The sequence below is a fragment of the Temnothorax curvispinosus genome, unplaced genomic scaffold (assembly GCF_003070985.1).
Source record: "Temnothorax curvispinosus isolate PA1 unplaced genomic scaffold, ASM307098v1 QBEX01002968.1, whole genome shotgun sequence".
NCBI lineage: Eukaryota > Metazoa > Arthropoda > Insecta > Hymenoptera > Formicidae > Temnothorax > Temnothorax curvispinosus.
The window spans coordinates 1-12605 of NW_020212748.1; the positions used below are offsets into that span (position 1 = coordinate 1).

The 12605-nt window shown below is 34.9% G+C and overlaps 2 protein-coding genes across 8 annotated transcripts; both read left to right on the plus strand.

Annotated features, from left to right (window-relative positions):
• Positions 1–655: 655 nt before the first annotated feature.
• Positions 656–11829, plus strand: LOC112452122 (ankyrin repeat domain-containing protein 39-like). Of its 2 annotated transcripts, XM_025012181.1 has the most exons (3): positions 656–767; positions 8556–8688; positions 10641–11829. In XM_025012181.1, the coding sequence occupies exons 2-3, from the start codon at positions 8580–8582 to the stop codon at positions 11117–11119; spliced, it is 588 nt and encodes a 195-aa protein (XP_024867949.1). In that variant the 5' UTR covers positions 656–767; positions 8556–8579; the 3' UTR covers positions 11120–11829. The 2 variants fall into 2 exon arrangements, 1 of the variants encoding a protein (XP_024867949.1); XR_003040458.1 differs by lacking the exon at positions 656–767 and having other exon boundaries at positions 8603–8704; positions 10641–10724.
• Positions 684–8425, plus strand: LOC112452123. 6 transcript variants are annotated; one of them, XM_025012184.1, is made up of 5 exons: positions 684–945; positions 1714–1818; positions 2151–2375; positions 4818–4890; positions 5438–5527. In XM_025012184.1, the coding sequence occupies exons 2-4, from the start codon at positions 1737–1739 to the stop codon at positions 4886–4888; spliced, it is 378 nt and encodes a 125-aa protein (XP_024867952.1). In that variant the 5' UTR covers positions 684–945; positions 1714–1736; the 3' UTR covers positions 4889–4890; positions 5438–5527. The 6 variants fall into 6 exon arrangements, with proteins under 6 accessions (XP_024867952.1, XP_024867950.1, XP_024867953.1 ...); XM_025012182.1 differs by lacking the exon at positions 4818–4890 and having other exon boundaries at positions 685–945; positions 5473–5657; XM_025012185.1 differs by lacking the exon at positions 4818–4890 and having other exon boundaries at positions 688–945; positions 5438–5560.
• Positions 11830–12605: the final 776 nt, after the last annotated feature.

Sequence of the window (12605 nt, forward strand, 5' to 3'; positions counted from 1 at the left end):
TCGACTCTGATTGGTGGATTTCCTTACGATTTACGTCTTACGTCTTCCGTCGATTCGTGTGTGAAGGCCTTAACGCACAAGCTTTGGCGTATCCTGATCTGTCAGGTCGGGGACTACGACCGTCGTATATCGCTACGCCATGTTATGTGCTTTGACCCTTATTAATAGCGTTTTTTCTTGGTGCACTATGGCTGAGTTTCCACTGAGCGCGTCACGCGTCGCGTCGTCACAAGTTAACCAATCAAAACATCCCATTTCATTACATTCTTGTGACGGGATCGAAATGGGATGTTTTGATTGGTTCAACTCGGACGACGCGACGCGTGACGCACTCAGTGGAAACTCAGCCTATCGCCTACTAGTGCAACACTAGTGCAACACTAGTGCAACGCTATTGGGTATGCAGGGCAGTGCAGGGCGGTAGTGCAGCCAAGAAAAAACGCTATAACCTACATTCGCTGCGTTTCGAAATTCACTGCCGGTCCTGAAAATCTATAATATACGTGACGCAAACTATAGATTTTCAGTACTTGCAGTGAATATCGAAACATAGCCATTGATAGGAATGGACAAAAATGACGCAGCCAATCAGGACGCGCCGCCTCTCCCTTTCGTTCGTAACCTCACGTTACGTTCCGCGTCTAGTTCGTCTCTCGCGTTTATGAACAACAACCCTGACTCTGGGCATCAAGTATCGAGTACTGCGTACTTTTGTGTTCGTTCCACCTGTGAATCCAAACGCGTTAACGGTAGGAGCGATTTTCAAGGTAAAATAGTACGTTATTCGGATAGTAAAACGGTGGTCAAGGAAAGGATAGGATAGTTGATATATCACGCACGTGGCCGACCGTTCGAATTGTATCGCTGAAAGGGCGTGTAACTTCGTAAGCCGCTCGTTTCTTCGGGGCTCTCTCGGTCCTCCTCCTCGTCCCTCTTCGCTTATTGGTAAGAGTTCAATATATACGTCAACGGCGATCAGGAGAATTCGTACGACGCATGTGTCGTGATAAAGCAAAACTTTTTCTGAGTCACGTTTGACACATTCGGATTTATTATTCAGAACTTTCTGAATAATAAATGAAATGCCGATTGTAAACGTCGTACACGTTTTGCCTGGCGAATTTCGTTCGCTTAATTGTCACAAAACGAGGGTACATGTACGTTTAGGTGTGCTTCAAAAAGTTAGGATTAAATAAACTAAAGGCTCTTAACGATAAGCATTCGGTAAACTTGCTGGAAGTTGAAGAAACCTCCGTCAGCACATTCCTCAAATATTTATCGATTCTCCTGAATATCTCTGGAAATTTTTCATTCTTTTTGATTAATTTTCAATCCGTCTGATTGAGCACAGCTTTTAGTTTATTCAATTATTTCATTTTTTTTAGATTGCTTTATTTTTTTTTAAATAATATTAATCGATAAGTGTGATTGGCCTATCAATTTTGCAATAAGAATAAATTAAATAAAGATATTTGCGATGTGACGATTTTTCTAAACTCTCTGGACCCTGTCGATTATTTGATATTTTTCAATTTTTATGAATCAAGTTGATAAGCTAAGATTCTGGTATAAGTGCGCTCCAAATTGTAGCGCACATCAGTTAGCACACGGTAATAGATCTCGTTATCGGTATCAGATTAGCAGCTGTGGAGAGGTCTAACACATTTATCTGAATATGCGTTACATATATCCATGGGATGTCGTCTATTACAGATTGTCTTAGCCGACTATTACAGATGCCATACATTCTAGTACGTGGTAACCTAGCGTCGTACAGTCATAAATATCCCTGGAGGGTTTTAGTGTCAGGGCTTAAAGGTACGAAAAACTCCTCTCTGTATTCGCCCTTACTCGCAAATATATGTATACATGTTACGCTTTGCTTTGTCAAAAACTTTTTCAATTAGATAACGCGCAACGCGACACGTGAGTCATATATTTCTGAGCTCTGTATCACGTTTTGTATAGTTAATCTTTCTACACGCACCAGATAATAGAAATAGCGTTGCGAGATATAGCAAGATGTAACGTACACTTCGGGTAAATTGACACACCTCGAAGATTAGAGCTGATAATGATAGCTAGAAATGTGTTGCAGGTGTGACAAATCCAAGATTTTTAGGTGAGAGTAATGTTTAATTATGTTATAGCGGCTGACATAGACCAGCTGGGTCGCTTCTCTTCTATAGGATATTGCGATGACTCGACGATAGTATATTTGCAGCATCCTTGCATAATATTGACTGCTTTAGAGGTACTCGGTTACAAAGTCGTCGCATCGTCCAGTACTAGCATTAAGCAGGATTATAATGAGTACATGTGGACTATGAGAAAAGAGTTCGCGGAACCCGAACCTGAGCCCGTTGTAAAAGCTGGTATGGCTCGAAATTCGTCTATTGCTACTTCAAGAGCACCCTGATATAATAGTATAAGTGTGACGTTTCATTAGGCACAAAACCATTCTAATGCTTCCAAGATAAAGCTCACCTACTTTCATTATCTAGTCTTCATTTGACAATCTTAATTCTCTCTCTCATTCTCGCAACGTAAACAAGTTGTTACAGCATGTGCATACATTAAAATTAATTCAGGGACAGCATGTCGTACTGAAACTAGCAAACATATGAATTATTGCTTGGGTTGGATAATTATTGTTCCTTAATTAGTTTATCCTTCCGTATAACAAGTTAATCCTTGCGTAAAACAAGTACAGCGAAGAAATGTAACAAAAAAATCAATTAAAAGCATTTATATGAAATTAATTGACCGATATAAGTACATTGATATAGAAAATGATGACACGTCTGGCGAGTCTAATAAAAATGATAGCATAATATTGATATTTGCAGATATTTTTATCCGCAGAGAAATAAAGAATAAAAAAAAAAGAAATATGACAGTATTATCTTGAAGTATCACTGGAATCTAAATCAAATAAGTTTGCGATATAAAATTATATGCTGTATTAGCTAGTGCTTTTGTGCTATCGAGTTATTACGCTTATATTCATAAAAAAGATCCTTTATCCCCGCGTATATTACGTGTAACTGTCAACTGCATTACTCAGAGATGTTTGAATTGGGTTAATATTTCATTATGTACAATATAGCTTGTCAAAGATATGCCGACTGCCAGTGTTCGTGTGGTCGGTCGCCGCCCATACATTTGTAAAAAAAAAAAAAAAAAATGAATAGAAGAGTCGTAAAAGTAAAATGAAAGAAATCCAATTTCATATATTGGGCAGAAGCCATTCAATATATTATCCTCTTTGTGTATTTCTGCCTAAAATCTCATAGTTCTTTCACGGAAACCTTTGTCCTTTGTCGGCAAGCAAATTAGTGATTCGACAAACTCGTATAATACAATCGTAGTATATAGATAAGTGAAATGAGCGCACGAAATCGTGATGCATTTTAAAAAAAGAGCACGAGAAGCAGTTAATTGGATAAAACAAAGAGTTAAATGATGTTGCATGTAACATAATTAAGTACGGACTACAATCTCTTCATTGCCTATTTAAAATAATTCAAGAATATGATATAAAAAGAATTTATACATAGCGATTCCTTATTCTTTCCTGACCTCTTTCTCTCCAATCGCAGTAAATGCAACATTTTCTTTTCTAGCTATTCTTTCGCTACATTTCACATTTGCTACTTAATTGCGCGTTGTTGTAGCTTTTCCTATCTTTCGCTCGTTTTCTTACCCTAAATTGATTACGCGTACATTTCCATTCTGTACACATGGATACGAAAGAAGACTGAATATGTAGGTGGAATATGAAATAGGATTGAAAAAGAAGGAACGAATAGAGAACCTGCTTGGTGTTCCGATGAAAGAATATGGAATTTTATACGACTTATACTTATATTCTTAGAAGAAAGTATGACAAAGAATATTTTATAATTATATTGAAACAGAAGGAATGAAATATTTTTCTGCTTTTGACATTATATTTATTAAATGCTACATATGCATGTAATTAACGATAATTATTGTCGTTTTTTCTAAAAACTTTTTATTGCATTTTGCGCACACATATGTAACAACTTGTTTTCTGCACCATAGCAATAAAATATAGGTATCTATAAATTAAGCAATTCATATATGTTCCGATTCGTATAAAATTCTGAGTTATAACATAAATAAAAATAAATTTTTATTTTTTACTAAAAAAATATATACATATAAAGAGAATTATACGATTTGACGAAAAATATTTTGTTATAATAAAAATAAATAGTTTTCAAGTTAATATTTTTAATATAAATAGTTAATATTAATAGTTTAAAATAATATTCAAAATATATTTGAAGAAAATATTTTATGTGATACGGGATATGTATACTGTAATTAGCTGCACATATTTATATATTTTGTATTTAGAAGTTTCGATATGCAGGAAAATCATAAACAATGTATTTAATGTCACCTAATATCGCAAAACTTTAATAGTAATGTTTTTTCACTCAGAATTTTATGCATTATCGGAAAATACGCGAGCTTTCATTGAAAGTTCGTAGTTCTAGCATTATCACTTGCATATACATTATGTGTATGTTTATATATGTGCTAATATCACATTCTCCTAATAGAAAAAAAATTATTTAGAAATTATCTCCAATAGTCTAAGTAATATATCTATAACAAAAAGAACAGAAAATAATTATAACTATAATTTGCCGTCAAACTTTCATTTGTTCCCCTCCGAAGTGCTTGTTATTCTGATAAAATTTGAGTAACTATGTACTATCTCTCGTTATATCATTTCTTCAATACTTTGCTACTACCTCCTAATTGTTTGTTTTCTATTGGAGATACGGTGAATCGCGTTAACGTATCAGCCCCAACAACGTTTCATTCGATCGGAATGTGCCATTTATCCTGAAAGTGAGTTTATAAATCACATTTTTTTATGTATAATCTCAGGATATATATTTCGTCCGTGTGAATCATTTTTTACACAAGATAATTGTGCCCTTAATTGTACTCTTTATAAGGTAATTGTGTAAGATGTTAGAAAAACAATTTAGAATTTTTTATTGTCCAGGAAAGCACTTTAAATCTTAAAATATTTTATTTATGTAAACTTAATTTAATTATTTCTTTATTGACGAATATGAATTCTGAAGCTCCATATATAATATTTTTAAAGTAACTCAAAAACTAATCGCGTTTTTATATCAAACTTCAACGGGAGCTCAATGAGGGACTCCCGTTTTTATTCTGATCGAACGTTGCTGTAACTATTCGAAGGGAGAGAATATCACGGACAGAAGACTCTTGTGATAATAAAAGCACCTCGCGATCGCAGATGTTTTCCTGAATTTTCCATTAAGTCCCACAAAAAGAAACTCCTCGAAGTGATTCTTTCATTACTTTCGAGATAAACGGCTCCGATCGTCACTCACGTGCGTCACGTTTGCTTTTCTTCTAGAAGTAAAGCACAACGAGGTATAACGATACTTTTAGCGCGGCAATGGCAACGACAACCACGTCCAAAAAGCAGAACACCGCCGACGAGGACGACGACACTTTCTATTACATCGGTGTAAAAGCGTCCCCGTTTGCGACCGATTGTGCGGTCTTCGGTTTACCACCGAACGAGGCGTCGGCCTTACGCAGCCGCTTCCCGCTGTCCCCCAGTAGCCCGAATGTCGTGAATGGAATTATGATAAAAGGTTAATGATCTTGAATTTCAACGACGCCAGACAGTTGTATACGGACCGCTCCGCAAAATCCCGAAAAGATGCAAGATCTCTCTCGGCTACGATGCAATTTTTATTCGCGCGCAAACGCTATCTCTTTGCGAATCTCTTGCGAAAATATGCACATGTGCATGGCGGAGAGTATAGCGATAGTCAATTTGATTGTGAAATCTCTGTCAGTTGTATAGAATCACCGGCTATGGCGAACGCTAGAAATTTAAATAACTTGTATAATTATCTACGATTTTGTAAAATCATGATTTTCTAAGAACATGTAAAGTAAATCATTGATTGTATGAAATCATCAGGGAATACCCTTAATTTCATTTGCGACAAAAATTATGTAACAAAAATTCAGGCATTCGTAAATCAATTAAAATTGTAGACAATCTATTAAGATTTGTGGCTATTAATAGTGATATAATTAACGTTATTTTATGTTGTTTAACATAAAATTAATCGGGATGAAGTATATCGTCATGTATTTTTATTTTGTTTGCCAGTTGAAAGAAGTATGCAGCTAAAAAGTTAACATTTCCAATGCAATAATATTTCCAATGCAACTTGTTGATTAAATATCTATGATTAAAATAAATATTAATTTGAATTTATTAGCCAATGAGATTTTGGATTTTTCGTGAGGGTGATCCGTCCTTTGTAACAATTATAATTATTTAGTAATATTACTAAAATATTTTATCGACAAAGAATGACGAAATAGTTTTTTTAAAGTTTAATTAATCTAATAGAGATATACGAGACTTTATTATCTTAATTAAATATTATAATTTATAAAAGTTTTGGAAAAAACCAACTATGATCTAAATAGTAATATATATATTTTGTTAGTCCTTCATAGGACATCTTTTAGGAACTTACATTGCGAAATTGATTTCAGGCACGCCGTTCTCCGTTATAAATGCTTTATCTGAGCTCGGCTATCGAGTTGTTTGTAGTACCGGAGAAGCCGAGATACTTTGGACATTGCAGCGGGAAAGTTAGTGCTATAAAAATGGGCCTTACTACAAGCATATTATATATCTAAATGTATATCTTGTGACTTAATACATATATGTGTCTATGAATTAAACTGTAGAAATTAGTGTCGATAAATCGATGAATTATCAACATCTTGCGACTTATATATACATGTGTCTGTGAATCAAACTGTAGAAATTAGTATCGACGAATCGATGAGATTTGCAATATCTTGTTTTTTTTTCGCATATATGAATGTTTGCCTAAAATTATGACTGTAACAGCGCTTCGGTGAAATTTTGTCACACATTTAAATGTATGTATGTGCGGACCAATTAAAAAGGGTTTATTTTTCAAAGATAATCGATTGTACCTTACGAAATTGGACGGTACGTATATGTGAAGTGCAACTTTAGATAGAAATAAGATATTCCATCTTTTTCCCTTAGGAAACTTACACGGTAGTGTAAGAAATCACATCTTGTACGAAATCACACAAATCACACAAGGATTCTTACGTTATCGAACGTGATATTTTGTGTACCGCAGCAATGTTGAGTTTCTTTTACAACTTTGAAAATGACGCGGTAAAATTGTATAATCATGATAAGACTGTTGGGGGAAGGGGGGGCATGATTTCGAAGATTGAACGTAAACACTTCTGCATGTAAAATAATCGTATTGTAGATAATAATTTAGCGGACGCGGAAATTTCGTCAGACCAAAGGAATGTGCATTGATTGCATTATATCTATTATATGCAATACGAAAGTATTAATTGTACAATGATTTGTGATATCTTTACCTCGTTGCGTGGAAACTGGGTTTTTTTATGCTTTTGAGGGTCTACGACGCGTGTCTCGTAGGATCCAGATTGGGCCAAATTGGTGCAACGTTGTTGCACCAAATTGGCCCGTACTGGCTTCAAGCTGTCTATATTTGTGGAGAACGAAATTTTATTATACGTGCAAATTCTATTTATACATACTATACCTTTATATAGTATAGTTAATAGCATAGTATTATCTAATAGTATCTATGTAATGTTTCTTTCCTACCATGTGCTTTAATAGGTGATTTATAGTACAATTATAGTACAATTTATTGTTGTTATATGCGAGATATTATTCCGGATCGATCACGGTCCAAAGAGTTTAAGAGTGTAAAACCAATAAGAAAAACAGCTGATACAATGTGGTGTTGTTTACTTGTGCTTTACGTCTGTCAATCTTATTGCAAAATTATTAATGCCGATCTAAAGATTATATTGCAAATTGTAAATTTTAATCGAAAGATCTTATTGCAAATTAAAAATGTTAATCCAAATGTTAATCTATTGTAATTGATGTTTCCTGTACTCGTTAAGAGCTGGATCTATTATGGAATCAAATGAAATTATAAAAAGCAATCGTTATCTCGTAGCGTGACAATTATATGTTAGTTTTCATACATAAGTAATAAAATCAAAAGTCTAGTTGGTGGCGGGAAAGAGTAATTTAGCCTCGAATTTAGCGTTATAATTTGACAGTCTGAATAGTTGATATAGGTCGTTTGCAGCGTTTGCGCAAAAAACATTCGATGCGACGAATTTTATATTTATGTATAGCTAATAGTTTCTTTCACACTTGAAGCTATATTTTGTACGTACGACAGTTATACACAATATACTCGGCGTATAATTGGACGTTGTACATGATCGTGTAATAATGTATAAGAAATAAATATACCGATAAAGAGTGCATTTTGTGTCATGAAATTTATACACGTCCAAAAATCTTGCCTTCTTTGAACTCGAAGCGATTTTTTCTTTTTCAAACAGATGCGTGCATATACTTGAGCTGGTGAAACTCAATACAGGGTTTTTAACAGTCATTTGCAGGTATAATAAACAATATGGAGCACTCTGACGATCACAAAACGTGTTGCGAATTGGGCAGTCCACGGTACAATGTCTGCCAGACTATAGACGAGATCAGTTTCGAACGTGGGATTTGGTCAGCAGGTAAATGAAAGTGTTGGTATGGATACTTATTTGAAATAAGATAGATATTATATAGTAAACGATGAAGAGAGCGTTATAAACAGACCGAAAATGAAAGGAACGGTCAGTTTGAACTGTGCACTCAGTTTCGGTCTTATAACGGCCTTACAGAGCAAATAATTCTAATATATAGAGAAATAATTCTACTTACTCTGTCATTATTTTATATATTTAGATGATTCGCGAAAACATAGTACAAATTTAAATGCGAAATTTATTGCGAAAACGTGTATAATTTTTGAAGCTAAGAAAAGTTATGGATTTATGCGCAATATCTATAGATTCTTAAAATCTAAGGGGAACTGTGCCCAATATCGCACTCTATTTAATAAAACTAAAATTTTTTTCGATTAAAAAATTAACTAAATCGGATCATTTTATTCTTAGGATTGTCGTAATGTGATCTCAATAACATGAATGTGTTCAACGTTTACTTTAATTAGTTTAATTATCTTTTCTGAAGAAAAACAAAAAAAGAGACAATATAAAAAAAAATCCTAATATCGCACCCTTATACATCTTTTAAAAATACAATTGTGACACACAATACATGGAAATAGACACAATTTAAAATAGGGTACATGAGATTGGTGAAAGTATCCCATTTTAACGATTAAGAAAGCCCATGGGGTTTCACGGACTATAGTGAGTGGGATGATGTGGTCAGGCTTCCCGCCTGACCGATTTACTCTCGGCAAAAGATCCCGTTCCTTATTGGACAGGAGGCTGAGGGAGCTTGAGAGGTATTCTAGAAGCAGACCAGTTAGAAAAAATGGGCGGAATAAGGAATACTCCTAAGAGGACGGAATTAGGAATACCACGTGAAGAAACATAAACGATTAAATCACAACCACGTATATTTTCAATTTATAAGAATAAAATTAGACACTATCACATATTTTTTTGAGAAATTGGTACATATAGCTTTTTTGTTGTATTAATAAACACAAGACTTTTGAAAAATTTCAAAACACCTCGTTCAAACTGTGACCTGCAACGCTATGCTTTATAACTTTATATCATATAGTTTTGACTAAAGTAAAACGAAAGAAGCGTTGTTCAACAATTTCCACTGCCCACCGACAGAATGCAACAGACACGTAACAGACTCAGTATCGTAGAGTGCGGAATTAGGAACAAGGGCGATAATAGGCACAGTTCATATTAACCCTTAAATGCCCCGTGGGGTCCAGCGGACCCCAGACCCTTTAGAATGAAATGTTTTCAAATGTTCTTGCCAAAAATGGAGCTCATGCTCCCATTGATGATGGTTGAGTGATTGACCTACCCGTTTGTACACTTAGCAGTACTCAGTTTACTTAATTTTTTATACTATGTTGAAATTGAAATTTTAACAATATAAGCATTTTATTCTCTTTTCTAAGTCTTGAACAACATTGAAAAAAATTTTCATAACCAAAGATAAAAAAATCAATGAGTAAGGAGACATCTTTCATGCTGGGGTCTTTTAGACCCCTCATGTCATTTACGAGATTCTTGAGAGGTGTGACATTTAAGGATTAATATTGTCAATTTAAGTATAATGGATCTACTGTTCTCCAACAAAAAGCTGAGTTCAAGACCGCGACAAATAATCGGTCTAACAATGAGTTGAAAAAGTATACAAAAATTCACACAGAAATATTATTAGGCTACCCAGTCTGACCGAAAATGACACATCTTTTCTAATTACATAATTGTAAGATTCATATCGATCCCGTTTTACTTCTTAGAATTTTATATTATTTTTACATTATTTATAATATTTTTTACGGTTTTTCGCTAAGGAATAATTGATTCCAAGTTTCGTCGGGAACGATTTTGCCATCAGAAACGGCGTTCTATCTGAGAGGGCCGGTAATGCACAAGTTCAAATTGGTTTTTGCCCCAGCTTTTCGTGCAATTTCTTTCAGCGTTGGAAGGTGACGTGGATCGCGTCAATAGGCTGCTGCGGAGGGGCGTCTTCGTCGATACGACGGACTCCGCCGGCTACACCGCGCTGCATTACGCAACGCGGGCCGGGCATGTCCGCGTGTGCGAGATTTTGCTGGAGCACGGAGCGAAGGTGAACGCGCGCACCCGCAGCATGAGAGCGACGCCTTTGCACCGCGCGGCCTGCGCGGGCCACGTTCAAGTCGTCGATCTGCTGTTGCGCCGCGGCGCGACGGCCGACTTGACGGACGCGGACGGTAGGACGGCCCTACACCGGGCGATCCCAACGGTAGCCGGCTTCGTCGAGGGCGTCGAGATCATTGAAAAACTGCTACCGATCACCGATCGCACCATCAGAGATAACCACGGGCGAACCGTCGACGACGCGTTCGAACGTTGGAAAACGACGGAGAGCGATAGCGAACGAGTAAAGATAACGGAGAGATTGTTTCGCGCGTAGTACTTTAGTCGAGAGTGCGGTAGGGCGAGAGAATCGACGACGAGAAAAAAATGTGTGTAATAGTACACTGCCACACCAAAGATTCAACGGACACTTTTGTAACTTGTAATTATTCAATTTCTTCTTAGAAGCAAGAGTGATAAAGATACTGTAAACGCGTAATTGTGTCAAGAGAGATTTATGATTCTTTTTTAGACACTCTTAAATAAACTGAAGTGAATCTCTATGATTTGTATGTCAGAAAGACTTCTGGCAAAGCCTTATCAACGCTCAAGAAGTAGAATAGAAAACCTGTATAATTTAAAGAGTAATTATTTCAAATTTTGATATAAAAAGAATTATACAATGTGATTAATAAAATGCCAGTCTCAAAAAGGGGAAAAAAACTTTTCCTGTAATGTCTACTTTGAATTTGCGAGAGATCAGATTCTCATTTCTTCACCATTATCAATTACATTTCTTTGGATGTCAAATTTAAGTTTGGGGATTCTATTTTTCGTGCTTTTTCAACGGCGAAAATTGTTACAACATTTAGTTTTATTTGTAACTCAAACTATACTGTCTCATTTTTCGATTATTACACTTTTGTACTTAAATGCGACCCATGAACCAGATTTTCATCCTATTGATTTAGCGCAATACGTTTGGTTGTTGTTCCGTTTATGTATTTAACTACTTTATTATGAGATTATTATACAACTTTTTATTTATTTTTGACTACTCGGTATTTATTTTTATCTACTCATCTTTTTAATTATTTTATGACATGTAAGTTTATCAGGTTTGTTCTGAAGAAGACTAGGTAAGTTAGTTATTCGAAACGTTAACTATTGATATCATTGACTATATTTACACTATTTGGTTAATTAGGTTAATTAGTTCTGGAGTTACAGACGTTTAAAATTTCGGAGATTTTGATCGCGTATAAAGCTAAGTCTAATCAACTGTCTAATCAACCGAATTTAAAAGAATTATATATGAAATAGGGGTAGAAAAGACTGAAAAATATAATAAAATTAGAAATAGATCGATATCTCCAAATTTTCGGAAGTTAAAGCTTCCTCTATGAGGAAGCCAAGTGCAAATTTCTAATTTGCACAATTTTTTTTTTTTTTTTAAATATATATCGATACTGTTCTGAAACAATTGATCGCCCACTATATGTTGCAACATGCGCAATATATTTTATCGTTATTTTAGAGCACTTAATTAGCACTAAATTATAGTGTACTTGTCTTCTTTATTTTACGCATATTCAAACTTATACTTACAGTTTGATAGGGTCACAAAGCATGTCAAAAATTAAAAATAAACTTTTTGACTATTTAGTCGCTCAGTGAACGGTTATCTGAATGCAATACCTATTAACATGACCTATTAACATGTACTTTTGTTTATTAACGGGAAATATAATTTTATTTTGACAATATACTTATATGATTCGAATACGAATCATCTGGATTCGAAATTTTCTAATAGTTCGAAT